At 40.5% G+C, this 27681-nt stretch overlaps 1 protein-coding gene across 8 annotated transcripts in view; it reads left to right on the forward strand.

Annotated features, from left to right (window-relative positions):
• Positions 1 to 27681, forward strand: part of sox6 (SRY-box transcription factor 6) — a 167811-nt gene that overhangs the window by 45492 nt on the left and 94638 nt on the right. For 4 of the 8 annotated variants that reach the window (XM_046857350.1, XM_046857351.1, XM_046857349.1 and 1 more), the window contains 2 exons: positions 17901 to 18147; positions 20936 to 21146. In XM_046857350.1, the coding sequence (XP_046713306.1) occupies positions 17901 to 18147; positions 20936 to 21146 (458 nt within the window). Of the gene's footprint in view, positions 1 to 10982; positions 11090 to 17900; positions 18148 to 20935; positions 21147 to 27681 lie in introns of those variants that run through there. The other 4 variants (XM_046857352.1, XM_046857354.1, XM_046857348.1 and 1 more) reach the window with 3 other exon arrangements.

Below are 27681 nucleotides of genomic sequence, written 5' to 3' on the forward strand. Positions count from 1 at the left end.
AGAAAAAAGCCTGAGAAAACAAAAAGTTTTTTCATCCACCACACCCTTCCATTAAGGATCTTCTCTTGGAAAACAATTGAGAAATGAGAATCAGACCAATCATGATGGCAGCTATTCTCTGCACTCTTTTATTTTCAAGTCTCCAACAATGGCTTGTTGATTGTGTGGAAGACTGACGCCGGGACAATTATACTCCTCGTCATGGTGGACGAAGCGGGATTGGAAACATCCACAGCTCCTGCTCCATAATGGCCTCATTCTTGTTATTCTTTGCGGAATCGCTCGCTCCCGGGATGTCATTATTTTGCAAATTTTCTATTAGCTCATCGCGTTTTCTGTGCAAACGGGAATCGAAGCTAATTAGAGGGAGGACAGCGTGAGCGTCAGCGTCACCAGTTACGAGTTAAAAGCTAGGCACGTGATGAGCCAATAATAAAAAGGAAGGTGCTAAAAAAGCGAGGATTAGTCATGTTGCCGTAGTAACTCCAGCGTCCATCTGTGAGGAGGACAATGAACTTGTGTTTCTCCGCCACCTTGCCTTGAAAAATTAAAGAGAGAGAAAGCGAGAGAAAGAGCTGAAAGACCCTTTTTTTTTTTTAACAAAGTAGAACCCTGGCCTAACAGGCTCTGAGTTGAGAGGAAGAGCTCAGAAGGACGAGGTCATGGTGCAATTCAAGGACAGAAACAAGTTCACGTCTGCTGTTACAATAGCGGTTTGTTTTGCACCTTTCAATTAAACCAGTGCAATTACACCGAGAGAGATCTTCCACTCACTCACTGTAGCGAAGGAGATTGAGAAGAAGAAGGAAGGGAAGGAAGAAAGGGGGAGTGTCACACTTTAGAAGGCAGAATAGAAATAAAAGTATTGCATGGCCAAAATCTACTTGTTGCTAACTGACTCTAAATAAACACATACAAGATTTATGGCAGAGTTCCGTAAGAAAAATAAACACACGAATTAGACAGAGGCTGTCTCGCAACCCGTCCAGGATCCAATCTAATGAGAAAAAAAAGATGGGGAGGAAGAAAAAAGTGAGGGATATGGTATAAGACACTTCTTTTTTCACCTGATCTGGCAGCTGATAACCCAATTCGCTCGTCTGCATGTAAACTCGCCCACTCACTCGTTCTGTCTGTCGGCTATGTCCAACAAAAACACCCAATGCTTCCATGATCAATATTATTCCAGAGTCTAGCAATTGTGTTGTTTTAGCATTTTATCTGGCTAATGTAAAAACATAATTGTATCACATTCAATAAAATAACATAAGGGGGATGCGTATGACGACGTGTTCGACAAAGTCAAGAGCCACTTCTTTCCAAGCATCGAGGTAATCTGCCGGAACGTCTTTCAGAAAACAGCTCCAAATTGCCTAAGATCCATTATCGTTTTGCGTGTCACAGAAAGTATGTTCATGATGTACAGTCTCGGTTCCTTTGGTGGTTCTCCTCACCTTTTATATCCCCCTATTACAAGCGGAATATGTCCGCTCACATTAAGCTAATTTATAGCACGGGTTTCGCTATAACGCCGGCTCGGGTTAATGAATTTGGCATTGCTAATTATGGCTAAGTATGAGATTCAGCAGATGGAAGAGACTGTAAAGTAGAGCGCTCGACATGAAGACATTCATCTTCATCGTCAGCTTTATCTCCGAGTTAATCTTCTGGCCATTGGAGGAACAGACCCACCGGGGTGTGGAGTGTTGAAGATCAGGGACAGATTTTTTTTCCTTCCCTAGAATGTCAATCTGATGTCTGTCCTTATAAATTGAGACACTTTTCTGGCAGATTGCGCAAATTAAAATTTTTATTTTTTAATAAGAGAAAAAAGAATTTCATTAAGTTAATTTGAACCCTTAGAGAATCCTTAATGACCTCTTAGATTATGCAATATAATAACTGGTTAAATGTGTGATATGAAAAACTCCAAATTCTTCCTGATTTTTGTCTTCCTTAGATCTAGAACCTGTCAAGAGCTAAACACTGAGCACATTTTCAACAAAAATGGTTCTTTACAACCTTAGAACACTAAAATATCTTTTAATACATTTATACACAAAATTGGAATTGTTTATTTAATAATAAATTGATGGTTACAATTATGGTTCCTGTTCTGTTAGAGTAGCAATAAACTGTTGTTCCTGTTCCACCAGTCTGTCTTTTTCATTTCTCTTGAGGTTAAAAAGACAAACAAAATTGAGATAATTCTTTGTAATTCATGTTGCTTTTGACAGCATCATACGGTGACTCACAGGTCCTTGTATTTGTCCTGCATCCATTTTTTCTCTTTCCTCCCATCTGTCTGCATCTGTTATCAGCCCTTACTTGCTCTCGAGCTACGAGTGCTTCCGCCTTCTCTGGGTCTCACAGCAGCCTCGTGTCTGCCTCGCTCCCGGCCTACCCATTCCGATTTCAATTATCATGTTAGTTTTTGTGATTAGACTTCACGTCCTCGAGGAATCAGACCCCTCTCTATGTCTCGCTCTTTCTCTCTCTACCTCTCTCTCTAGTGCGTTGTCTCTCTTCCCCTCTGCAATCAGATGGGATCTGATGAATTGCGCACGTAATTACGGAAGTTATTGAATATGCAGATCGCTGATGACTGGGTGGGTGTAGTTGTTAACGTTGCGTTATCTTCAACTGTTGGAAACAAGAGGCTCGCTCAAGACCCACTCGAGGTATGAGAGAGAGGACCAGTGGACGTCATTAGCTTTGGATAATGGCACGCTCAAAAAGCGGCGAAACTCAATTAAGACTCCCATTATGATCGGTCTTGTTTGTGTGTGTGTGTGTGTGTGTGTGTGTGTGTGTGTCTGTGTGTGAGTGTGGAAGGACATGCTGCTGCAGCTGCCGCTCTCATTGGTGTCTTTGGCGTGGGCTCAGACTAGCGCAATCTGAGCAGCTAGTGATGGTGTACGTGTATACACACTGCCATAAGCACCGGGTGTTTAAGTATTACTCACCGCGAGGTGTTCTTCTCTGACGCTTGTGACTGACATCCAAGCCGGACCTCCGCGTCATGATGTAATCCTCTCAAAGAGTAGGAAATAATAAGAATAGGAATGTGTAACTGGCATGATAATGCTAATAGCGAATAGGTTCAAAAGGGCAGAGAATGTTTAAACAGCACATGGACGTAGATTCTCAGGTTCGAATCGTGACTCATCAGATGATAATGACTCGAGGAACAATGTCCGTCATCTGCCATCTGCTTCTCAGCATGAATGTTCCGGATAAAGCGTACAGAGCAGTGTATCTACCTGAGCTGTGTTTTTTGTGAACATAAGATCCAAGGCATAGATTTGAATCCATCTAAAGGCTCCTGTTGAGCTTAATTCAGGCCTTTCTCACGTTGGCTGAGAGAAGCCTGGGGTATTTTTAGCACGGAGCACCGAGCTGCCATTTTTAGCACCGTGGCCTTGTTGCTTTAATGCTCACCTGCTAACACATTTAAAGATTTTGGGATTTTTCGGGATAATCACCTAAACACCCCTAAGAGTTTCTTTTTTTCCTCACACATACAGCACACACACATTTTTATTTCTAATACAGCACACAGGTGCGTCCAAACCCTGATTAGGTTTTTGCATCAATTTCTTGAATGTGGGCAGGATTTCACCAAAGGGTATGGCTTGGTGGTATCATTTCTCACAATACCCAGTAAAACCAGAAGCAACAATGCAGAAGCAGCATGGTTTAATAATAGTTTTATGAACCTTCTCAGCAAAAAGAAGTTTTTAGTGAATGAAAACCCAGAACCATCTAAAGGAACTCGTGCCTTCTATCAGTGTACAAATAACCTTGATGTCTGTTAAGTCCTGCAAGCTGTTCTTGACCCTTACGGATATTTTAAACAGTAAATTCAAATTGTAAATGTAAAATTATTATTATTATTAATAAACATTGTTAAATTGTGTAACCCCAGAGCAGCACAGTACTACTGTGACAAATAAAAAACTGATAAACAATTATTTTACTTTGTTGTAAAATGCACAGAACCATTTATTTTTCACAAATACACTTAGACTAGTGGGCCAGAAGAACACCACAATCATTAAAACGTCAATAGTAGCCTTGAGAAACCTTTTTGAAGAGCATACACTAGCACCGAATCAAGTGTGAAATTAATGTTAATGTGCTTTATGTATGTATGGTTCATGTAAGCAGAAGCAAATTAGATAACGGTACCAATATCGACTCACACACACACAAACACACACACACACACACACACACACACACACACACATACAGCGGGAGAAAGTACAGTTTCACTTATTCATTACATGGTTAGAAATGACTCATCAAGAGACTGCTTTCTGACACACACACACACACACACACACACACACACACACACACACACACACATATGCTTTGTTTCTGCCTAAATGGCTTGCTGTTAAATATTTACCCTAAAAACGCCTGCGTTTGTCAAAATTAAAAGCACTGCGCATCTGCTGGCTGAACAAAACCTCGTTTGTTTGTTTGTCACCTTTGGAAAAAAAGGAATATGGCAGCACGTAAGCAAAGCCGTTTAGAAGTTCACAGTAAAAAAAAAGACATGCTTATGAGTTTGTTTGCACTTCACGGTGAAAAGGAGCAGAGTTCGAATGCACAAGGAGGCCGAGGAGCCGTGACGAACTGAGCAAGCACAGGGATTCAGCTTTTACTCAGCACTTCTTTGCTTCTTTTTTTTTTGGACTTTTTCTGAGTCGATCTGGGTTATTATTACGTTTCTGAACTGCTTCAGTGAATTTTACAGCATTGAGCCTGTAATTAGCTAATGACATCTTTAATGAATTTTTGCAGTATGAACAAGCATGGATAATTACGGTCAGACACATGCTTTCTAAATTAGTACAGAGCTTACTTTATAACACATTTTATGTATCTGTGTGTGTTGCCTTTTTGTTTTCTTGATTTCACTTTTTGAAATAAAAAGTCCCCCGATAAGTTGCGGTTCGGAACTCGCGGCTCGGAAAAATTTGTGAGGTTTTTATTTGGAACTTAACTAACAGCAAGTTGTGGATTATCTTAAAATTTGCGAGAATCCGTAGTGGGACAGAATGTTCAGGAACGTTAGGAATAACATTTTAAACTATGTTTTCACTAACAAATATTTTATGACAAATTACTGTATTAAAGTGACATAATGTCTAGATGAATTCACTATGGTACCATAGGGGCTGTGAGGGTGCATCCGAAATTTGTGGATTTTCGGGAACTTGTGTGGGGTCTTAGAACGTAACCTCCGCGAGTTCCGGGGGACCACTGTATATATATATATATATATATATATATATATATATATATATATATATATATATATATAATCTGTAATAAAATGAATAAATAATGTTAAAATGAAGACTCTAGATTTCTTTGCTAACTCTTCACGGTTCATTATAGAAGTTTTGGATTTTGTCTCGCTAAATATTTCAAAATATACTCAGTATTTTCTTTGTATTAAGTAAAAGTAAAATTATATTTTAATTGAATTATTTTCAGTACCTCCTGTACTGGACATAACATACACTACAATTGCATCTGTTAAATTAAATCTAGGAGTCTTCAGGATGTTTCAGGCAAGGTTTCAAGAGGAACTTGATGATTCAGAGTTACTGCTGCATGTTTCTTTTTTCTCTGGAGCCTATCAGTGTCTAATTTAGCATGGATGGCATTGTTAGCATGGCTAGCATGGTGGCTGGTGTTAATCTTTTCCTGTGAACTGTTAATAGGTTAATAGGATTGCCTGTGTTTACTCCGACTTTCAGCTCAGGGTTAAATAAGGAGCTTAAACTCGACTAATCAGCATATTAAGAGGTTGGGATTGTGTCGTCTCGGACATTGTCCAGAGCGTGCTGTTCTGGTTTGTGGGTGTATGTATGTGTGTGTCTGTGTGTTTGAGGTCTCCGATAACACGGATAACATGTGTATTGCGAAAGGCGACCTTTGTCAGCACACGGCTATTGTTTGCGGATTGGGTTTTTGCGCTCGGCAGGGCTGTGAAACACACATCTGCTGCCTGAGCGACCGAGAGGTGGAGTGTACAGGGATAAAGGATGAGGAGTGGAAGTGTGTCTTGTAATGGGACTGGGAAAAAATGTGGGCGGAGTCTGTGGCTCTGGTTCTGACCCTATCCTCTTATCAAATATTTGTCTGGCCTTCACTAGATGTTTACCCTCCTTTTTTTGTTTGCACTGCGTATTTAAGCTTAACCAGGCTACGGACAGTGTGTTAGACTCTGTCTGATCTAGTGTTCACCTCACAGGAAGTGTAGAGCATAACACTTGCATCATTATTATTATTATTACGATTAGTATTATTTATTTTATTATTATTAAATGTATGTATGCCTCTGTGGGAAAGGAAGACAAAGAGAAAAAAGAGACACTTTTGTAAGTTCTATCACCTTGTTGTGGTCTCTTCACCACCAAACCAACAGCCACCGGAAAATGTGAAAAAACGTTGTTAACTTTTGTTTTATTCTGTTGGATGAATTTTTTTTTTTTATTTCATTCATTGCATTTTTTATCATTGTCGTCTATACAGAGTGTATAAGCGGTAGACATTTTTAAAGCTGCAATCTGAATGTTTAATGGAATCAAATGAAATTCCATTTCACTTCACTGTGTAACTCTGTAGAGACCTTGTGAGACAATTATGCAGTGAGGTTTTGTAACAGATTTTGATTGTTTTTAGCGCAGTGTTTGGTAAAATTGACATCTTTGCTATAAGACTACAAGGCAAGGTCCCTGATTTTTTTTTATATTTATGTAAAAGTAATTATATTGTTTAAGAAAGTAGTCAGGACTTTTTTGAAGTTCATCTAAAATATTTGCATTTGAGACAGAGGTTGACAATGCACTAAGGCTTAGGTCCTATTAAACCCTTTGTCCTTTGTGCTTGCGGCACTTGTAAAAACAGACAAACAGAAGTGATGTTCATTTACTCAGCTCTCCTCCTCTTTCGACTTTTTCCTCTTATTCCTCTCTATTGAATGTCTCAGACTCCAAACACGTGCTTACTTAATATGTTTGATTGATTTGCCAACTGTGATCCACGTCTATGCAGCTTGTCTTTAGTACACACACACACAAAGAAGTTCTTTGTGTTCCTGGGCTATGTGAGGGAGATGAGGAGAGCTGAGATTATCCTGATCATTTCATATTGGTTTCGGACGAGACGCATAAAAAAAAAACCTCACAACGCAGGATGACTGCGGTGGAACAGAACCACAACAGAGTCATGGATGGAAGCCAGAGACAGATACACACACACACACACACACACACACACACACACACACACACACACACAGACACACGCACACGCACACATACACCGTATCCAGTCACACACTCATGAGTTTTTTTTTTCTCTTTACTTTTATTAACAGAAGCAATTGAAGCCGTGATTTCATTCCAAAACCTTTTTGTGATGCACACGTCTGTCAGGAAAAGAAGCGTGTAAAAAAAGGAATAGAATAGCGAGTTAAAGATGAACGTGTTAGTCAACATGACTTCTCTGACTGAGTAACAGGAGAGATGATGTTACCGTGTGCAGAGTAAGCTTTTAAGTTGCCATGTTCATTGGTGTTGGCTCGGTGCTGAGGAAACGGTAAATAAAACGTACTCCCTGATTTTCTTCATCTCAGTTCATCCCCAGATGTATGACTACTGTGCTGTTTTATCCTGAAAAACATGTTAGAAACGAGTGCTGAAACGAGTGCTGAATCATTTCAGTTGAAATTTTTTCATTCAGAATTTTAAGTCATGTTGTTCTAAATCATGCTACACTATATGGACAACAGTTTGTGGACACCTGACCATAAGATTTTGATGAGCTTTTTCAACATCCCATTCTACATTTAGTCCAAATTTGTAAATATAATAACCTCCACTCTTCTGGAAAGATGTTCCACTAGATTTTGGAGTGTGTTTGTGGAGATTTGTGCTCATTTAGCCACACGGCTGTTAGTAAAGTCAGATATTGATGTAGGGACAGGAGGCCTGGGGTGCAGACAGCATTCCAGTTCATCTTACAGGTGTTCAGTAGGGTTGAGGTTGGAGCTCTAGAGCAGGTCACTCAAGATCTTCCACTCCAAACCATGTAAACCATATCTTCATGGAGTTTGCTTTTTGCACAGGTACATTGTCATGATGGAACAGTTTTGGGTCTCCTAGTTCACATGAAGGGAATATTGTATACTACTGCAGCTATAGACATCCTATTAAATTGCCTCCAACTTTGTGGTAAGACTTTGGGGAAGAACTTAATGGCTAGAAATAACAAATGTCCAAAACGTTTGTCTATATGTTGTATTTTGTTCCTTTGATTGCTATTTAAACTACTATTTTGGATGCTAAATTCTAATTCTGATGCTGATAATGGCACTAGAACTTAACCTAACCTAACCTAACCTAACCTAACCTAACCTAACCTAACCTAATGCCACAGGGCCATAAATTATCACCATTAACCTGTGATCTCACTTGCATTGCCAATGAAATGAGATTCAAATTCTATAGAAGTGACATCAAAATGACCATCTTGACTGATTCCTTTTACTAATCTGATCTGAGAATCTAGTCAGAAGTCAATATATAATGTCAAACAATTTTTATGCAGATTGCTCTGTTTTAGAGATAGCTTTTAGAAGCAATTGATGGACATGCCCACAAGCGTCATCAAAATCTGTAAATGCACATGGCCAAAAGACAATTCAACAATGTATTTGACTTTGTGTTAAACAGGACTTTGAATTCCGGGACTTGGATCAGTGCTAGAACTCCCATCTTACTCCTTCGTATTTCTTTTTAGTATTAGCCGTCAATCATGTAGTTTCCATGCTCCAAAAAAACTCAGAGTGTGTTCATTTGCTCCGGTATTTACCCCAGCTCTCCTGTCTGACCTGTCACCCGGTCACACACTGCTGCCCACGCTTCCCCATCCACGAGTGGCCCAGGCGAATTGGTTTTCCGCTCTTCCACTCGCCAATCAATGTCAGATTCAAACCAAAATAATAAGCCTTAATCATAAATTGCCGAGGTGCGGCCCGGCCGAGCCTGACTGCTTAACATGGCCTCATCTGGGTGGAGCAAATGAACTACCCCTGTTTTGATTTTCCATCTGACGTGCCACACCAAAAAAAAATCGGCTTCTCTCGAACCATTCCCGGGGCCTTTCTTCATAGTCCCCCCACCTTTTTTTTTTCCTTATGTCATAGAAAGTCCCTGTCGGACTCACAATTATTCTACTGTCTAATGGGTGGAGCTCATCACCCAGAGGAGAGAAAACTTGGCATATGGAGTTCAGAGAGAAGACAAAAGAAAGAGAGGAATTAAGGGGATGAGGGGGAAAAATCGCTGACTAACGAGCTGTTGTTTGTCCTGAAGCCTCCAAAATAGCAGCTTAATCAAAGCAGCGTTAAAGGTAATTTCCTCAATTTGCTTCTTCTCCACATAAATCCTATTTATGAGACGAAAATGGAAGGGAACAAAACGGCTATTCTTTGGATTAGGCGCTGCGAATTTTCCAATTTGGGGGAGCGCAGCCTTACGAGGAGGCCTATTTTTGGAAAAAAAGAAAGGAATTACGGGGATGGTCCCTGGAGAAAGCTGGTCAGTATGTGCCAGCATTCCAGATGTCCACACGGCACTCGTACCAGCCTCCAGGCCTTTTTTTATGGTGTTTCTTCTTGTTTTTTTTGTTTTTGTGTTTTTCATGACCTCATGTAAAGTTTAGGCACACACTCCTCTCTGCTTTCTTTCAGAGTGCCATTCATTCTCCCCAGCAGCGTCCCTTTTTTTCCAGTCATTCCCGTCACTGCAGAATTGCTCCCATCGCTCCTTCATAATTAGCCATTGTTCCACCATTTTTTGGGCCAGTCTCTGTTTTTTTCCTTCTTTCTATCACTGGGGCACTGTTTTTTTTCCCCCCATGTCTATTTTACTTCATCCATCCTCCCTCTCTTGCTCTGTATGCTGCTTTTATCTCTTTTTTTTCTCCTTTTTTTTTTTTAAACAAAAAAGATTTGTGAACTAACTAGCCGTCCCTCCCCTCCCTCTATATTTCTTTCTCCTCATTTCCAAAACCAGAAAAAAATACCACCAGCATTCTTTGGACGTGTCCTTTCCGAACTCATTCCCTCTCTCAATCAGGCATTGTGGGGGAGTAATTTTTTTTTACACTTGATTTAGACAAGTTGTTTTATGCAGTCGAGACTGAAAGGGGTTATAGATGAAGGAAAAGATTCAGGCTTTGTGCAAATTTGTGCTCATAAAAAAGAAAACTCATTTGTGTTGAGTTTCTTTTTGAATTCTTACATTAAAAGCAACGTGCAAAGTGAGAATTTCAGACTCCGACTCTGAGAGTCGACAGGCAAATTGTGCGTTATGTCCTTCCTGCCAGATTCCAATCTGTTTGCTTTCCCGTGTGCTCACAAAGGGCTCATAACTTACTGTCAACTCGTGAGGCGAGCCACAAAGCACCCCAGTGTGCTCAGCTCAGCTCAGCTCAGCTCAGCTCGACTGCTCCGCTGGCTAAAAAGTTTGTTTTACTACACGGGCAGCGATAGAATGGACTTCATAGGATGTATCCCCTTCATCAGGTCCTGATTTCTGCAAAGATTTCTGTGAAAGAGAAAGAAGCAAAAACACAACGCGTTTCTGGTCTTGGAATCTCGATACGAAACGGAGTGTGCGTTCGCATGTGTGTGAGTGAGTAAGCAGTAGAGCTTAACACTGCCTCTGCTGGTTCTTCTGTGTGTGTGTGTTTGTGTGTGTGTGTGTGTCGGTGGGTGTGAGGGGGGTGAGTCTTTCCGCTTCTCTCCGTAGATGTATGCTCTATGAGCCGGCGTGCCATCAGACCGGGACAAGTGCACTCTACAGACTGTGTGTATGTGTGAATGTATGAGAGAGAGGGGGAGTGTACAAGTGTGTGTATGTGTGTGCGAGTGTGTGAGAGCGTGTGTGGGTCAATCGGCTCTTTCGGACGTTTTTTTTTTTTTTGTAATGCCATCCAGTGCTGAAGTGGTGAGCGTCGGAGAGGAGAGAGGGCCAGTGGTTAAGGAGGACAGACTGTGAGTGTTTACTGATTTGTTACCTGATCTCTCTCAGCCACACACACACACACACACACACACTACACACACACTACACACTTAGACACAGCTTTTGGATCAGCCTCACGAGAGAAGTAGTTAATTTAAGACGCAGCCTGATCCTGAATATTATTTCTTGTAATTCCTTGTAATTGCTGCAAAGTCATTTCCAGCACTCGATATCTGGAGTGCACTTTTTTGTATTCCCCTTCTTCACTTTAAGGGTTCTTCTAAGTATCAGAAAAAGCATACGAGATGAAACGAGACTGAGCGAGAGAAAGAAAGAAAGAGAGAGAGAGAGAGAGAGAGAGAGAGAGAGAGAGAGAGAGAGAGAGAGAGAGAAATTAGGTGGCAATGTCATAATTAAGTTGTTTTTTTGGGGACGGCTAGGTCAACATTTATGGAGAAACTGTTTAAACAAATTCATTTGGACAACTCTTGAGGTGGCTTTTTGACGAGCGCAGGAATTTTTCACTTCACCGCTTTGGCATGTTCCAGTGTCATCGTCTAATCACACCATTATTGCACTTGTGTTTTTGTTCCATTGAAACTGGAGCTGTTTTTTTTCCTGTCCCAAATTTGAATTGCTGTCTTGCTGTCATAATAATAATAATAATAATAATAATAATAATAATAAAATTGCCATTGTCTTTTGGCATTATGAGTCACTTACATGCTTTTTTTTTTTACATATTATTGTAAGGAAAAATGAAAATTTCAGCATTAATGTTGGTAGAAACGAATCACTCAGATCACTCTCATGTTTCTCTCTCTCTCTCTCTCTCTCTCTCTCTCTCTCTCTCTCTCTCTCTCTCTTGCTCTCTTGCTCTCTGTGTCGCCTGTATGAATCTGTATTAACAGTCTCAGCACTCGGTCACACTCGTGATAATTGAATTGTGCTAAACGGCTGTAGTGATGTTTCCAGACGCGGAACAGAAAGCTGATTAGCGGAGGTGAGGGTGCCAAGGGCCTTGTCACCTGTGTGTGCTTCTCTCTCTCTCTCTCTCTCTCTCTCTCTCTCTCTCTCTCTCTCTCTCTCTACCTCTCTTCCTCATACATTCGGTACATTCTCTCTACATTCTCCTTGTCTCGCACTCTTTTGTCCCTTTATTTGCATTCATGTAGTATCTGTAACGTGTGTAGATGTGTATACTGCTCCTGACGTCATTCCTCATCCTGTGTAAAATGGGAGAGGGCGTTTTATTAATTAGTAAAAAAACGTTTACAACAATTTCATTTATAATATTTACATGGCTGTAACCTAGGAAACGGCACGCTTTTTCAAAGAAGAAAAGGTCGACATTTTGCATTAAAAGTGCCGGTCTGTTATAAAGGAAAGGAGAGACAAGTGCTAAACATACTTTATACTTTGTGCAAAAGGAAAAAAAAAAAATTCAGATAGATAATTACACTTTTAAAAATAAATAATAAAATAGATGTTCAGGGTCAAAATGGAAAGCAGTCAGTTGTAATTAAAAGCTGGAATTATTTATCTCTGGGTAAAGTTTTTATGTAGTGTTTTTTTTTTATTTATTTATGATTGACTTTTTACTACTATGTGACAACAAGAACAACAACAACAACAATAATAATAACAATCATAATACAAAATATTATTATTATTATTATAATTATTGTATTTATAATAATTATTAAAATGTATTAATTTATTTAGTTTTATTATTATTATTATTATTATTATTACTACTACTACTGTGTATAAGTGTGCATGTGTGTTTGTTCTTAGTAACTTCATGGAAACTTAAAGCCCCTCATAAAGCAGCGTTTTGCCATTTTTTCAGCTCACCCATCGTTTGCTCCAGGAACAATGGCTCTCTTGTTTAGTTTTTTTTCCAACATTTTCACTTTTTGGTTTGTTATTTCTCTTCCTATATGTTTGAAACGGATGGTGACATTTTGGCTGCATGTGTGTGTGAAATGTTTTCCTCCATAGTTGACTTTTTGATTTAGGGGACATGGGGGGGGGGTTGGGGAAGGGTGTGCTGTAGGGGGCAACTCGGCCTTAAATGCCCGACTCAGGAGTTACTGATCACTATTGTCTATAAAAGGTCAAGAGTGAGGGACGACAGTGTGTGTGTGTGTGTGTGTGTGTGTGTGTGTGTGTGTGTGTGTGAGAGAGAGAGAAGGGGGTGTCTTACGATTGAGAAAGGTGAAAGCGGATATCCTAAGACACATGGCCTCGAGTCATAAGACCTTCAGGGACACCAGTGCTCAGGATGGAGGAGGTGTGTGTGTGTGTGTGTGTGTGTGTGTGTGTGTGTGTGTGTGTGTGGTTGCTTTGCTTACTTCTTAAGCTGCAAACCTATTAAACAGAGGTTTGTTTTTGTGGGATGAAACATTAGCACGGGCAACAATTCATGAGTCAAAGCATTCCATGCACACGCATTGCTACATGAGACCCTCGCTGCCCAAGGACGTAACTCTTAATCCTTTTAAAACGCGCTGCAATATTGTCAGCTATATATAGAAGCCTTCTCTGTTTGCCTTGTTTCTTCTCTGGGGGTGTCAAGCATGTGTGTGTGTGTGTGTGTGTGTGTGTGTGTGTGTGTGTGTGTGTGTGAGAAAGAGAGAGAAAGTAAGAGAGAGAGAGAGAGAGAGAGAGAGAGAGAGAGAGAGGATTATAGACACACCATTGCTCCCTCTCTATTTATTGATTAATCCGGTTTGTTAGCTGTCTATTGTTATTGTGTAATCGAGTGTGAGTCAGAGAGGCCTGTTAGGAATTCTTTGGAGAAGCAGCACCGTAATATTCAGATTATTCGGATTATGTATTTGTTCGGATTTACATAATAAGTTATAAACAGGCAATCTTAGTAGATGCAGATTAAAAAAAAAAAATTGAATAAAGACATCTTGTAATCGTATGCAATACAACTAAATTTAGTTTCAGGAACCTTGTTTAAAAGCATCACAGGCTGTGACTAGAGGTGTGCTTTATCACTAGGGGAAAAACAAAACAAACAAAAACAGAAAGAAAAATGAATGTATGAAGGTTTTTTTTATGTTGAGTTTGGAGTCGGGCAAAAATGACGCTTGTCTGGCGAAGAAATACAATTATTATGAACATTTATGTGAACATGAAGTGCTGTGTAGTAAGCTTACAGCTTCCGTTCCTTCATCCTTAGTAACTCCCTGGTCAGAGTCACAGTGGGTTAACTTTAGACTTTTGATTTGTTTAGAATTTAGGAAACAGAATTTAGCTACATTTTGCTGGAAAGTATCAGGAGACCTGTTATGAACAAGTTATTAGTAATGTATCTGAGGTCAGAAGTGTCAGAGCAAGTGTTATTTTGTTGTGATTTTTGAACTATTTTTAGTATTTATTTGGGTTTTAGATTCAATCTTGATTACAAAAAGAATGACTGATAGAAAGAACAAAAAATGTAGGTTTAGATTTTAGATCTTTCAGGATAAGATACAGATAATGTCTTACACCAGTATACAAAAACCGCATTATTGTGTGTGTTTTTGTGTGTGGGGGGGGGAGTGGGGGCATGAAGAAGAGGATTTAATTTAATAAATTATAGCACTTCCTTACATGTTTACCACATGCTCTTGTCGTATTCCGGTCGTAAATTTTTAACAGTTGTTTTATAGTTTGTGTGGACAAAAAGGACGCCTTTAGAATGTAAAATGAAGAATGCTGAATTACATACTTCCCACCATCTTTTTAGTAATTTGGTTTGGCCCATATTGTTTAATTATCATAACTGTATCAGTGGGGATGAGGAGAAGGAGGTGGTGAATATTAGACTCATGGACTGTGGGGCAGTGCAAGATACACATTATATATATATATATATATATATATATATATATATATATATATATATATATATATATATATATAGAGCGAGAGAGAGAGAGAGAGCGAGAGAGAGAGCGAGAGAGAGAGAGAGAGAGAGAGAGAGAGAGAGAGAGAGAGAAAGCTAGTGTGTGTGCGTGAGTGTGTGTGATGCCACAAGCGCAACCCCAGCACTCAGCCTTGGCTGCGTACGCGAGCAGCTCGACCCTCCCGCCTTCCCTAATAAATTATTAACTCCAACTGACAAATACAGTTACGGGGCCTGAGCGCAGATCTGTTGCATTTTCTAACAAGATTGCTGTAGACACATGTTACAAGAGGATGGAGTCAGCTTCTCTCTCTCTCTCTCTCTCTCTCTCTCTCTCTCTCACATACACACACTCATGCCTCAGCAGTTTGACTGATGGCTGGAGACTGAAGGAAAAGTGCCTGAGAGACTGAATATTTTAGAGGTAAAATAATACCACTTGATTTAGTGTGTAATACAAAAGAAGTGCTTTGTTTCACTTGCAATCCACTGAAGAAACGCCGGGTGCTTTAGATCCATTAATAAAAAATGGTGGCATAATAGCTTGCTGTGCTTTCTTTCCTCATGTTCCTAAACTTTGCTCCGATTTCTTCTTGTTTATTATAGAAAGTAAAACGGTTTTGTTATAGCTGATTAAAAGGTACTAAGAGATCAGGAGCACTTGCAGGTTCAGGTCTGCACCTCCTCCCTCTCCAGCTCCTCCTCCTCCTGCCTTGCCGTTCATGTTAACAGACACATCCCATGTTTACACAGCTGTTCTAGTGTGTTTGATTAACTTCCACAGCCATCTATTGTCTAAATGCACTCGTCACACGACTCTGTGTATGAGTCTGATCGTCGCAGACGCTCATATTGTTCCAGGCTGTGAGCTGCCCTATTTAATGAACTGTATTTAATGATTCATATTGAGAGCGCTGCCCGGTTTAAGTGCTCACTAGAGTGTGTGTGTGTGTATGTATTTGTGTGTAGGTGTGTGTGTGCGGGTGTGTGCCCATGTAAAAGGGATGGCACATCTTTTAATGGGATAGTTGTACTTTTTCCAGAAGAGGTCAAGAACTGGATGTTAGCAGGACTAGACAGAGGTATATGGGCATAAATGGGTGTAGATAAGGGATAGAAAAAAGGTAGACAAGGTATAGATGACAGTAGATGGGTGTAGATAGAAGTAAACAGGCATATATTTGTGTAGATGATAGGGTAAACAGGGTAGGTAAGGTTTCTAGATATTAAATGGCTGGAAATTATGTATATGTATACAATGTAGACACGGTGTAGTTGTAGATGGAGGTATATGTGCATTGACTGAGGTATATAGTGATAGACAGGCATATACAAATGTGGGTGTTGTAGATGGATGTACATAAGGGGTAGATGTTGGAAATGGGATTAAATTTAGGGCATGAATGGGGCATATGCGTCCTTTGTATACCCAGTCCACAATCATCTACTGCGTATCTACCACATATAATTACCTTCAACCTTCATAAATACCTTCAAGGGCAGTTATTGAGGTAGATGGCTCGTAGATGGAATAAATAGAGCTAGATGGAGTGTGATAGGGTAGATGGGTATAGACTAGAGTTAATACGAAATATATAGAATTATATGGGGTAGATGTTGGGTAGATGCGCAGTAGATGATGGTAGACTGGGTATACAAAGGTAGATGGGGGGATAGACCAGAGTAGATAGAGAAGGGTAGATGGACAGATACAGGAAAGCATTAAGTTTTCTGCGGCTGTCTGGTTTGTTTTCGTCCCCTTGATGGACTTCATGCTGTAAAACTTGGCAGAGTTGGGAGAGAGAGTTCTGGATGCACCTTGGGCTGCCTTCATTACCCAGCCTGCCTCGGTTTCATTTCCCAGCGGGTAAAAAGAAGACATTAGCGCACAGTGGAGGGAACCTTGACCTCCAATTCCCATGCCCTCTGGTTCGGGTGTCAACTCCGCCAATAGTTTTTTATTCCACACTAACTCTGAACGTCTTGCTCACTTCATAGCACAGCGTAGCCCTCCCTCGGCTAATGGTTAGCGGTGTGTGTAGAGTCCTGAGGTGCTGTTTAATTGCTGGATATCCAACATAGATAAACCGCACAGAGCAGACGCAGGGAAAAGGGGATTAGGAGTAAACACGTGCTGCCTGCTTCTCAGCACTTCAGATCTGTAGGAAAGCCTTATGATACAGTTATTTATACCAAGAGCTTAATTAGATTAGCACCCTCCGTATTAATTTCCCCCATTGTACAGAACAGCATGTGTGCGCCTGTGTATTAATTATCAGGGAGCTTCTAAGCACTCACAGACAAGCAGTGCTCTTAAAATTTTAACCCAAACCTTTTTTTTTTTCATTTCTTTTCTCTTGTACCTGGTGCATGAGGAGTATCACTGATGTTTCTGCTACTTGTTAATTTGAGTTATTTTATTTGTTAGTAAAATAGTGGGGTTGTAAAATCTTTGGTAATTTATAAAGGATAAAAGTGAAGTTAATTTAAGAAAAACAGTTTGCTGAAATTTTTAGTCTGGCATTGTGAGTTGTTAAGAACAGTTAATTAACTAGTTGCATGAAGTAAATTTTGCTTCATTTACAACCAAGGAAAAAAGCAACAAATAACAATGTTCAAGGTGCCTCCTCTAATATGAACCATGCTTTTTGGATATTTATTGACTTATTTTTACGGACTAAGGAAAAGCAATCCGGCTTTTATTTCACCCTGAGCCTGGTTTATAGCATGATTCCTGGGCTGTTTACATTAAATAAAGGATCAAAAAGAAAGCCTTGTTCAGGTTGCAGGTTTTTTAAAAGGATCTTTGCAAAACTCAAGAACATGCCAATCTGAAAATGATGCATGAACTGAGGTCGGACATGCTGTCTGACCTTCTCTCTCATCTCATCTTATCTCATCTATCTTTTTTATTTTTTTTCTTTTCTGTGTCACAGCAGAATCATGTCTTCCAAACAAGCCACCTCTCCGTTCGCCTCGGGTGCAGATGTCAATGAGGACGGACCGGGACAGGAGCGCCTGGTTTGGGAGAAGGATGAAGGCATGGAGCCTCTGGCAGCACCGCAGCTGCCCATACACAACCTGCTGCACGGCAAGATCCACAGCGAAGAACTGCCTCCTGTCAGCAGCAGCGTGCCGCCTGAATCCGACTGGGACAGCCTGGTGTCGGCCCAGCAGCGCATGGTAAGCAACACAAGCACACTTATAGACACACACAGACATGCCCAGTGCCAGGACGTGGCTACAGGATTTAGCACAGGCCATTTACATGCATAAGACTTGGTAATGTTCAAAGTATCATTTCTGACCACCCTGACATTGATCATTGCCTATAACAGCACATCCTGGAATGTTTTATCAGATTGACATTTTTTCTATTATTGACCTGAATTTCTTTTTAAATTATACAATACCATGTAATATATTTGATCAGTTTATAATTACAATACAGTATGATACATGGAACAAGTTAGTTTCTGTCCTTATGTATGATAAAGCAGCTGTAAGCAGTTGTTCTCTCAGCAGTTTCCATCAGCAGCTTGTCATTGTACAGAAAAAAATGTTTTACATCCTACTGTTTGCTATAGAGATTAGAATTTGAAGATATTTCCCCCAAAAAATTGCTTACTGCAGCTTAAATTCACATAAGGTATGTGATAGGAATATAAATAGGCCAAAATATTTTGATATTATAATTTTAGCTCTTTATATAAATGAAAAACTTTTTACTCGTTTTGTGTTAAATGTGAGGTTTATTGATACTCCACTGCTCTGGCAGATAAAGGCAGTACATTTTAGCGACACACTTCACAGTCTAGCCTCTTCGTCACATATTTACACATGCACGCATCCTCTCAACACTGCATCCCAGCTGAGACGGGTTTTTCATCCCAAGGACATGACGCGAGTGTAGCAGGCTGTCCCTCTGTAGACTGCTGGAAAGAAGACTTTCGCCAAATGTTCGGCTTTGAAGTCTAAAGCCGCCCGCGAGTGGCTCAAGATCCCTTGGCGAGTGAAAAAGTGGCAGAGAGCGAAGTATTGAATTGCATTTCACGTCAGAACGATTTTTATGAATCTATAAATAGGGAGACAATGAGAGAGAAAGGGAGTAGGAGTCCTTGAGTGTGTGTTTGTGTGCATGTGTGTGTGAGAGTGCAAAGACTTGGTCTCTATGGCTTCTTTCTATTGGACACAGGCACTTGATGAGCCACTGACAGACTCTCATTGTGTACAGCTTATAAAAAGAAATTTGTCTCATTCGCTCTTTCTACTTACTCAAAATCCCCTTAATCTGGAACAGAACCTAAATAAAGTTTTGACCTGGAATTAAACCGGACTGGAGAGTTTTTATTTATTTTAGAATATAACAGATTTCAATTATTAAACAATATATTATACCACAACATTGTTGGATCTTGGATTCTGATTGGGTAGGAGGTCTTGCTTCATTTTCTATAACAGCCATCCCTACAAAAGTGACAGTAGTAATAGGATTCTGGTTGGTCAGGAGGACAGGTTTTTGTCATATAAGAGAAATTAAACACTTCATGACATGCTACTATTAGACTTCATAGTGGAAGTCTGCTTCATCGTACCACACACTTTATATCTGGGTGGTCTCTCCTCCTCCTCCGCTCTCTCTCCCTTTCTCTCCCTCTCTCTCTCCCGTATGTAAATGCAGTGTGTTGCTCAGGTGCTCAATATTACAGCACGTGTAATTGGATTAACGAGGGCTTTTGTGTGATAGGTGTAATTAGGAAAAGCATTATAAAGAATTTCTCGTCTATCTTCTGAAGTCTCAAGCCGCTTCTCTATTCAAATAACGAGGAAAAAATTAATTGCATCTCATTTGATCTTTGAGAGCATTTTTCATTTGCGAATCATGGATGATTTTTTTTTTTTTAACAACGCACTAGAGAGTAGTTTAGAGAAGTTGTGTGTGTGTAGTGAGATTTCTGTGACAGGAACAGATGTTGTGTTGTGTTATGAAAGAGAACTAAAGAGAAGCTGGGTATGAGATAAATGAGATAAACATAGAAAGCAGTGCGCATGTCATCTCTGGTGTGTGTAAAATGCTGTGCCAGTCAATTGCTCTGAATGGTCTACTGCATAATCACCTCGCCCTCGTGTCCTCTTGCCCTCTTGCCCTGTTGTCCGTCTGTGCCCAGGACACCACGCTGTACAGAGACCGGCTGCTCCGCATGCACATCTGCTAACCTCTCTCCGCTCTCAGCTCCTCACATTCCTGCATATTTTCAGGGATTAAGCAGCCCCGTATACAGTACGATGGAGCAATCCCGTGCTCTTCTTGGAGCCATCCCAGAATTCCTTCCTACGAGTTCTTCTGCCCCTCATCAATCACTAGCTGCCAACATTTCACAATGCCATTACGGGAGGAGCTGGAACAGGCTTGCTTTAGGTTTATTGCTGCAGCAACTTTTTTTTAATCTCTTATCGCATTTTTAATCTCAAGCAAGCACGATTTTAGACAGACAGAAGATTCCTTTTCCGCCTTAAATGCAGTGAAAGTGCTTTGTGAGTGTTTGCCGATTGCAGACAAGAGGCCAGTTAACCACTAAACCACGCACAGGTGGGATTGCAAAACAACAGCAGCTCCAGACAGGGCTCAGATTTATGAGTACCCGCAGGGTTCAGCGCAAAAGCAGCCAGCCACTGGAGGGACCGTCAAAATCGCTCCGATTCGAACGACACGTTAGCATGGAACTGCAGTTTTGCAAAGGAGAAATAAAGAAAAGCGCTTTGCTGTTATCATCAAACGTAATGTACTAATCAAGCAATTTTCAGGCAAATCTCAGGCAAAGCCGTTGTGACACTTTGACAAACTGCAAATCTTTTTTTTTTTTTTTTTACTCTTTCCCTCAGTGGCATCTGGGAAAGCACTCAGAGAAAGATATGAGGCCTAAACAATCTCCTCTCCCCTCTCTCTTTGCTCTTTGTTTTTCTCCTTTAGGAGTCAGACAGCAATAAAGTATGTTCCCTGTACTCCTTCCGGAATAACTCTACCTCTCCGCACAAGCCGGAGGAGGGGGCACGGGAGCGAGGTGACCTGCTGGGTGCGTCCGCCTTCGGAACGCCGGAACGCCGCAAAGGGAGCCTGGCCGACGTAGTGGACACATTGAAGCAGAAGAAGCTGGAGGAGATGACAAAGACAGAGCAAGATGGTATGGAAGGTCTAAATGTGTGTGTTTATGTGCATGTGTGTATATGAAGGAGAGAGAAAGAGAGAGAAAGAGAGAAGAAGAGAGAGAGATAAAGAGAGAGTGTGAGTAAGTGCATGCATGTGGACATCTGTGTTTGTACATGTTCATGCACAAGTGCCTTATTCATGGCTTTAGCAAGAGCCCACAAGCTGTGCATGGACCGCTTCAGGCATATATCAGTGTCCTTTTCTTTCACTGCGTATATTCTCATTTTCAGACACACTCCATCTCTTTACACACACACACACACACACACACACACACACACACACACACACACACACACACACACACAAGGCACACACTCAAACCTGGGAGCACTGACGTGGCCATGTTTCCAGTTTGTTCTGAACGGGCTCCAGTGTGACAAAGAGTGGGTGGCACTACACACACCTCGGGTTTAAGTGTGGTCCTCGTACAGCTCCAAGCCAAACTCTCAGACCGTAAAACACACGCCAACGACCTGACGCCAGGAACATTACCTTTTTATTCAACAGCACAGACGACAGCATTCATTCCGCAAAAATTCAACCAAAATAAGTCCCCCTTAATTTCCTCCCTCTATTTCAGTGCAAATTTGTCTTCCTCGACTCACAGATACAAGATATTTCACACAATTCCAAATGAGTTATCTGTATAATAAACACTTAAATATGTAATTTGCACTAGTGTAAAAATCAGTTTAATACGATGCATTGTCCGACATTAGAAATGACTTCAAAACATCGTAGAAACTTACATACATAAAACAGGAGTCTTTGTATACACTTGAATATGCAAATTAGGAAATGCCTCCATCATTAATGTCTATAGGAAAAAAGAGAAATATTTTATTTAAATCAACATTTTTGCTGTGATAATTGTGATAAAAAAAAGGACAAATACAATATTACAATAGCAAATTATATAAATATTTAACTTACCCTGCATGGTCTGCTGCCAAAAGTTCTTTGCTTTGAAAAAAAATAAATAAATAAATCTGAGGATTATGCATACACTTTTACCCTGATTAATATGTACAGATTTATAAATATGCATGAAATGCAAATTAGAAAACCGCCCATTTTCTTCTGCTTTCCTTAATAGTCTATCACAACTGATATACAAGAGAGCAAGAGTGGCAATTTATGATATAATTTTTAATATAACTTTAATATAATGTCAGAAAATTAATGTTGACATAACAAAAAATTATATTTTAAATCAGCATCTCTACATTTGGAAAATTCGTACGAATATGCACTTGTAGTCTTAATATGCTTGCTTTATTAATTAAAGATTCCGTATGATGCTGTACACATTGTTATACTTGATCATAAACTTTGTATCAGATATTAATTGTCCCCTGAACATGACAGTTATTTAGTGATATATTTTTAATATATGTCTTTGTATTTACTGTCATTTTTAATAATACGTATAAAGTGTAAAATCTGAGGCAGTGTTTTTTTACTGTAATTATTGTTAAAAAATATATATTATTTCAGTTCCCAGCATTAGAAATTAAACCATGATGTCACTTGGGAGCCTGGAGCATGTCAGAAAAACAAATATTAAGAATAGTTTAATAGTGCCTCTACTCTTAATTAGAACTAAGTAAGACTGAATATAACCAAACATACCGCACACACAAAAACGCACGCACAAAAACACACACTCCAATTCTTTTCCCAAGAGACACCCTCGACTCATTGGAGCGTCTGGGGAACACTTCATCACATGAATAAATTAGACCTTAATTCAACTAAAATAATTTTTCTTTCTAACTTTTCACCCTGTTTTCTTCTCTCAGTCTTGGTAATAATTTATTCCTAGATGCCTGTGGCCTTGTACAGTGTGTGCAGCAAAGGTTGAAAAAATATTTTCAAACGAGCCATTTAATAAACAGTGTCGGCTTGCGGCCGTCTGTTATTCCATAACTTTTTTTTTTGGAATCGATTTGCGAGAAGACGACGTGCCGTGCGTTTTCATAAAGACTTATTACTTTGCACCCCCTCGTAATTGTGAACTGTGATTCCAGTTTACGATACACAGGAGTAAATTACACAGATATCATTGACGTATTGCAAATCTTTTTTTTTCCCCAGTAATTTTTTTGTAGACTCGTTGATGATGCGATTTCCCCCGGCTCGTGTCCGTGATTAACCGCGTTTGACTGTCAGTATAAAGGTCTCGTCTCATCACGCACATTAGCTCCTGCTCTCGCTTTTTAATGCTGCTACGGCCTTATGCTAATGAGTCCCATCTGGTATGGCCGGTTCTTGCTGAATTCTAAGTGGTCAAGTGCGGCTTGTAATCCTGAAGGCCGTATGTTTATTGCGCTGAGGAGAGGGTGCTTCAGCTTCTAGTGTACAGCTGTGTTAATCTGGACTTAATAGAGACGAGACGGAGACGGGAGCGGCCATGATCCGTGATCACTTGCGCGCCGTGAAAATAAACTCGAAGAAATTAGTTCCTGGATTTGTACGAGTCGAGAGGCTGCAAAAACACTGGGAACTGTTAGAACCAAGGGGTTCAGTGACCTTAAGGTTGGCTGAGTGAAACTTCCTGAGTGCTCTGATTGCTCGTTGTGGCTGTAAATTGCTGGGGATCAGTAGCTAATTTTTGTCTAGTGTGCTACACAGCTGTGTGTGCACGAATTAACCCTTTTATTGTGACTCTGAAAGTCACTCTCTCTTGGTGTCTTGACTGATAGGCTGGGCTAAAGGGCTAAAAACATTGCTTAGCTTAGCTTGTAACAAGCTTCCAGCCAGATGACACAAAGGCATGGAGAACAACTGTGGCAGCTTTATCTTTGAGACTAAATTCGAACCATCTGTCTGTTCAATGTAACTCGCTGTAATTTGCTTGTTCTCATGTCCTGTTCGGGAGGTCACGCAGCCTTCGAACATGCCCGGATCGTAATACGCGTCCTGTTTGTGATGTTTGAATAAATATCATGGTATCATTAAGTACCATTTAAGGTGGTGCAGTTGGTCGATACAACATTACTCCACTTCACTTTCTCTCTCGCACACACACTTAATTAAATGTGGACGAGAGTCGACCACTCTCAAATTCAATCAGGTCTATTAGAACTGGCCAGCGAGGAAATCGGCCTTGGATTGTCATCTCGCCGCTGCCTTTTTTAAACTCGGCCCGTCCCGTGGCCAATCGCCTCAGTCGGGAGAACTCCCTCCCCCACCCCCACCTTTTTTTTTCTTCATCCTTCCATCCCTTCACTCGTCTAACAGGTCCTTAAAGTGCTTTAAGTGCTTGTGACCGCTCTAATGAATGAAAATGTCCTTCCCAGGCCCGGAGGACTGCATTAAGCTGAATAGTCACCTTCACTGTAAAAGCTCCTCCAGGGCCAGTCGGGCCTAACGATTGTGTCTGCCGCTTATTTACCGGCTATTGTAAAATGCATTATTTATGGAGAACTCTCCAGACGACACTTGTCAAAGAGTTAAAAATGTCAAGCGTAAGTAGTGAAAAAAAACAGAGAGGGGGTAGTGGTTAGAAGAAATAAACTAACATGGAATATAGGGAAGGAAAAAAGAACATTAACAACATTACAGATTGAAGGTGACCTTGAGTGGGGTTCATAAGCAGTTTAAGCTAGCTTTATGTAATGTTCCAAGGTAATAATCAATACAGTTTAACACTAAGATACATACTCTGCTCTTTTCACTACTTTTCTTTTGGAGTCTATAAACTCTTTTCTGCTTATAAAACAAAACACAACTACATATTTTAATGGAATTCATCATATTTATGAATATTGAATATTTCTTCTTGGGAAATATTAAAAGGCAAGGTCAGACACAGCTCCTGTCTCTTCATACTTGCTCAACACAATGCTACTGTGTTTTTTTTTTCACTTTTTGTGTCAGCACTTCTATGCTTTGTTGGCTCTGAAACGCCAGCGGAATTTCTGACAATGCACTCAAGCCGTTCCATTTTAATTTTTCCAGTCCCACAGTAGTTTGGACGACAGTGAGATTCTCGGAGAGTCAGACTTGGTCTAGTTAAGGAAGAACACAGCTTTTCCTAGTCTGGGCATTGGAGAGGTTTCAGAGGCTCTGCCAATTTAGTCAGCAGTCTTGTATTGGCAGGATTGCCTGCTTGTAACTCCTGGTAAAAGCTCGTTAGAGGCTAATCCGGTGCTTACAGCAGTGCTTGTGCGAAAACCAGGGTTACGTTTCAAATGATACATGGCGGAGGTTCACGCTGAGGCGGACAGGGACGAATCGCTTTTTTTCTGATTCAAAAGTTGTTCTGATTAAGGCTTAGAAATGTATTGAATGTGCATGGATACTGCATGCCAAAATATGAGACAAATAATGGATTTAAAAAAATTTTTTTTACTAATTTTGTTTAAACTGAGAAAAAGTAATATATTCAGCTAAGCAAATGCAATCCTCCTGGATGCTTTTTGGAATATGTTGCACAATCTGTTCTCTCATGCATGGCAATTATAGGAAAACCATCAACAGCGGGGCAGTTTAATGAGGCGAAGTTACTATGAAGTTACTGTGAGCATCTTGAACTGTTTTATGTCTCTAATACCCCAGCAATTTGGTGAAGATAATTACTTTTTAATGTATTAAATAATTGACATGACAAACTTAATAATATTTAAAAAATTGAACATATAATATTTGTGAAACAAGTTCCTGTTCTCATTTACATCATAGCAGCTATAAACAGAAACTGCAAGCAAGTGTAAACTCCTCTGGAGGATCCTTTTATAAACATTAGACATACTTGTCCGCACTGAAAAACCTGCACATGTTACATGTTACACATATAATTAAACATTACTATTCTAACAGTAACATATTATAGTCAGTATTATAGCATATTAATATAAACTTACATATAAGATTTACAGATGCATTAATGTGATAAAAATAAAAATAATGTAAGAAAAAAACACCTTTGGACCAATCAGGTTCTCGAATTCAGTTTCTAGCTGTTGTGTAAATAAAATTAAGACATATAAAGTCTTGTTTAATGATGTGTCCTGGCCAGGACAAGATCCCTTGTGTCAGCATTCTTCAGCAGTTGTTCAGTCCTCTCATTTTTTCAACCTTAAAGTGAAAGGACAGGGTCGTATCCCACTTTTAGCGTGTGTGGGAAAATAATGCCAAGCGCATTTCAGAGGCGACAGGTGGAAAGTGGTGGCCCTGTCATGGAGTGAGTGAATTATGCCACCCTGGGTGACCCGTCTGACAGGAGAAACAGTTGCTACTGTGGCCTGGGTGAACGTATTCTCTGTGCACGGTAACCTTAGCTCCCTCGAAGTGGTGCACGAAAGACGATGGAGAATAGAGACATGGTCGCTCTCTGTACACCTGGAGCTTTGTGCATTGAGTCGAGTGTAATGAGTTTAGCAGGATGGAGGGGGTTCTGCGCACTGGATGCGGCCCACGCAAGGCTGGCTCTCTGGGGTGCGGGGGATATTTGCAGTAACCTCCCTGCTGGAGCTTGGCTAATTCTGAAACAGGTGAGCTGCAATCGCAGCTGTGTACGTGGGTCTACGTGACCTCTCCCCTCTGGTGATCCAGTCATCTGGAATACTTTGCTCTACAGGTCTATCTCGGCTCATCGCGGAGATATTCATCCTTCAGTGGATGTAAAAAAAACAAAGAAATCTGTGCATTTTGAGGGTACACCGCACAAATAAGGTTTCATTCAGTCCACAAAGTCCAAAGCAGACCTACAGAAATACAGATGTAGATTAAACCCCTAATGAGCAAGAACCCTTGAGAGGAAGCAAACTCATGTGCCATGTGACGTAAAAAAAAGAAGTAGCACAGACTCACGCCCGCTGGCTAATAATCTTTTTGTTAATAATCCACACTCCTCGCGTGGCACGACTTCAACCAAATCATAGAGAGATGTGGAGATTAATGGTCTCAGGGTAGAAAGCCGTGCTCCTGTGTGTCATTTAGGTTGCATTTTTATGACCCCTTTGAAAAGGCTTCAGTTGAAATAATGGAGCAGAGGAGTGAGAGCTCTCAAGCTTGCACTCTCTCTCTCTTTCTCTCTCTCTCTCTCTCTCTCTCTCTCTCTCCCTCCTTCCTCCTTGTCATCTGCCTCTGGGTTTATTCCACCTAATTAATAGGAATCTTTGTTGTAATGATCCGTGGCACTGGCCCCCTTGACTCGATGCATATGCAATGAAGTTGAGGCCCCCTCTTTAATTCCTTGGCCGGTCGCCGGAGCGAACCTGAATATTTGGAGGCAGTCTTCAAATGCATCTCTCCGTCCACCAGCACTGGCCAAACATCAGTCAACCTCTTTTCCTCTCTCATCTTCTCACTCTCTGCTTCCTTTAATAGGGTTGGCCCACTGCTGTCCACCTTTGACTCGCACTGCTTGTCTGAATAAAAGTGGCTGCATTAGATTAGTGTGTGTGTGTGTGTGTGTGTGTGTGTGTGTGTGTGTGTGTGTGTGTTTGTTTTTGTGTAAGTGCTGGTGTCAGTGTGAGTTAGTGATGAGAAGTGTTTGA

Source organism: Silurus meridionalis, chromosome 9 (assembly GCF_014805685.1).
Source record: "Silurus meridionalis isolate SWU-2019-XX chromosome 9, ASM1480568v1, whole genome shotgun sequence".
Taxonomy (NCBI): domain Eukaryota; kingdom Metazoa; phylum Chordata; class Actinopteri; order Siluriformes; family Siluridae; genus Silurus; species Silurus meridionalis.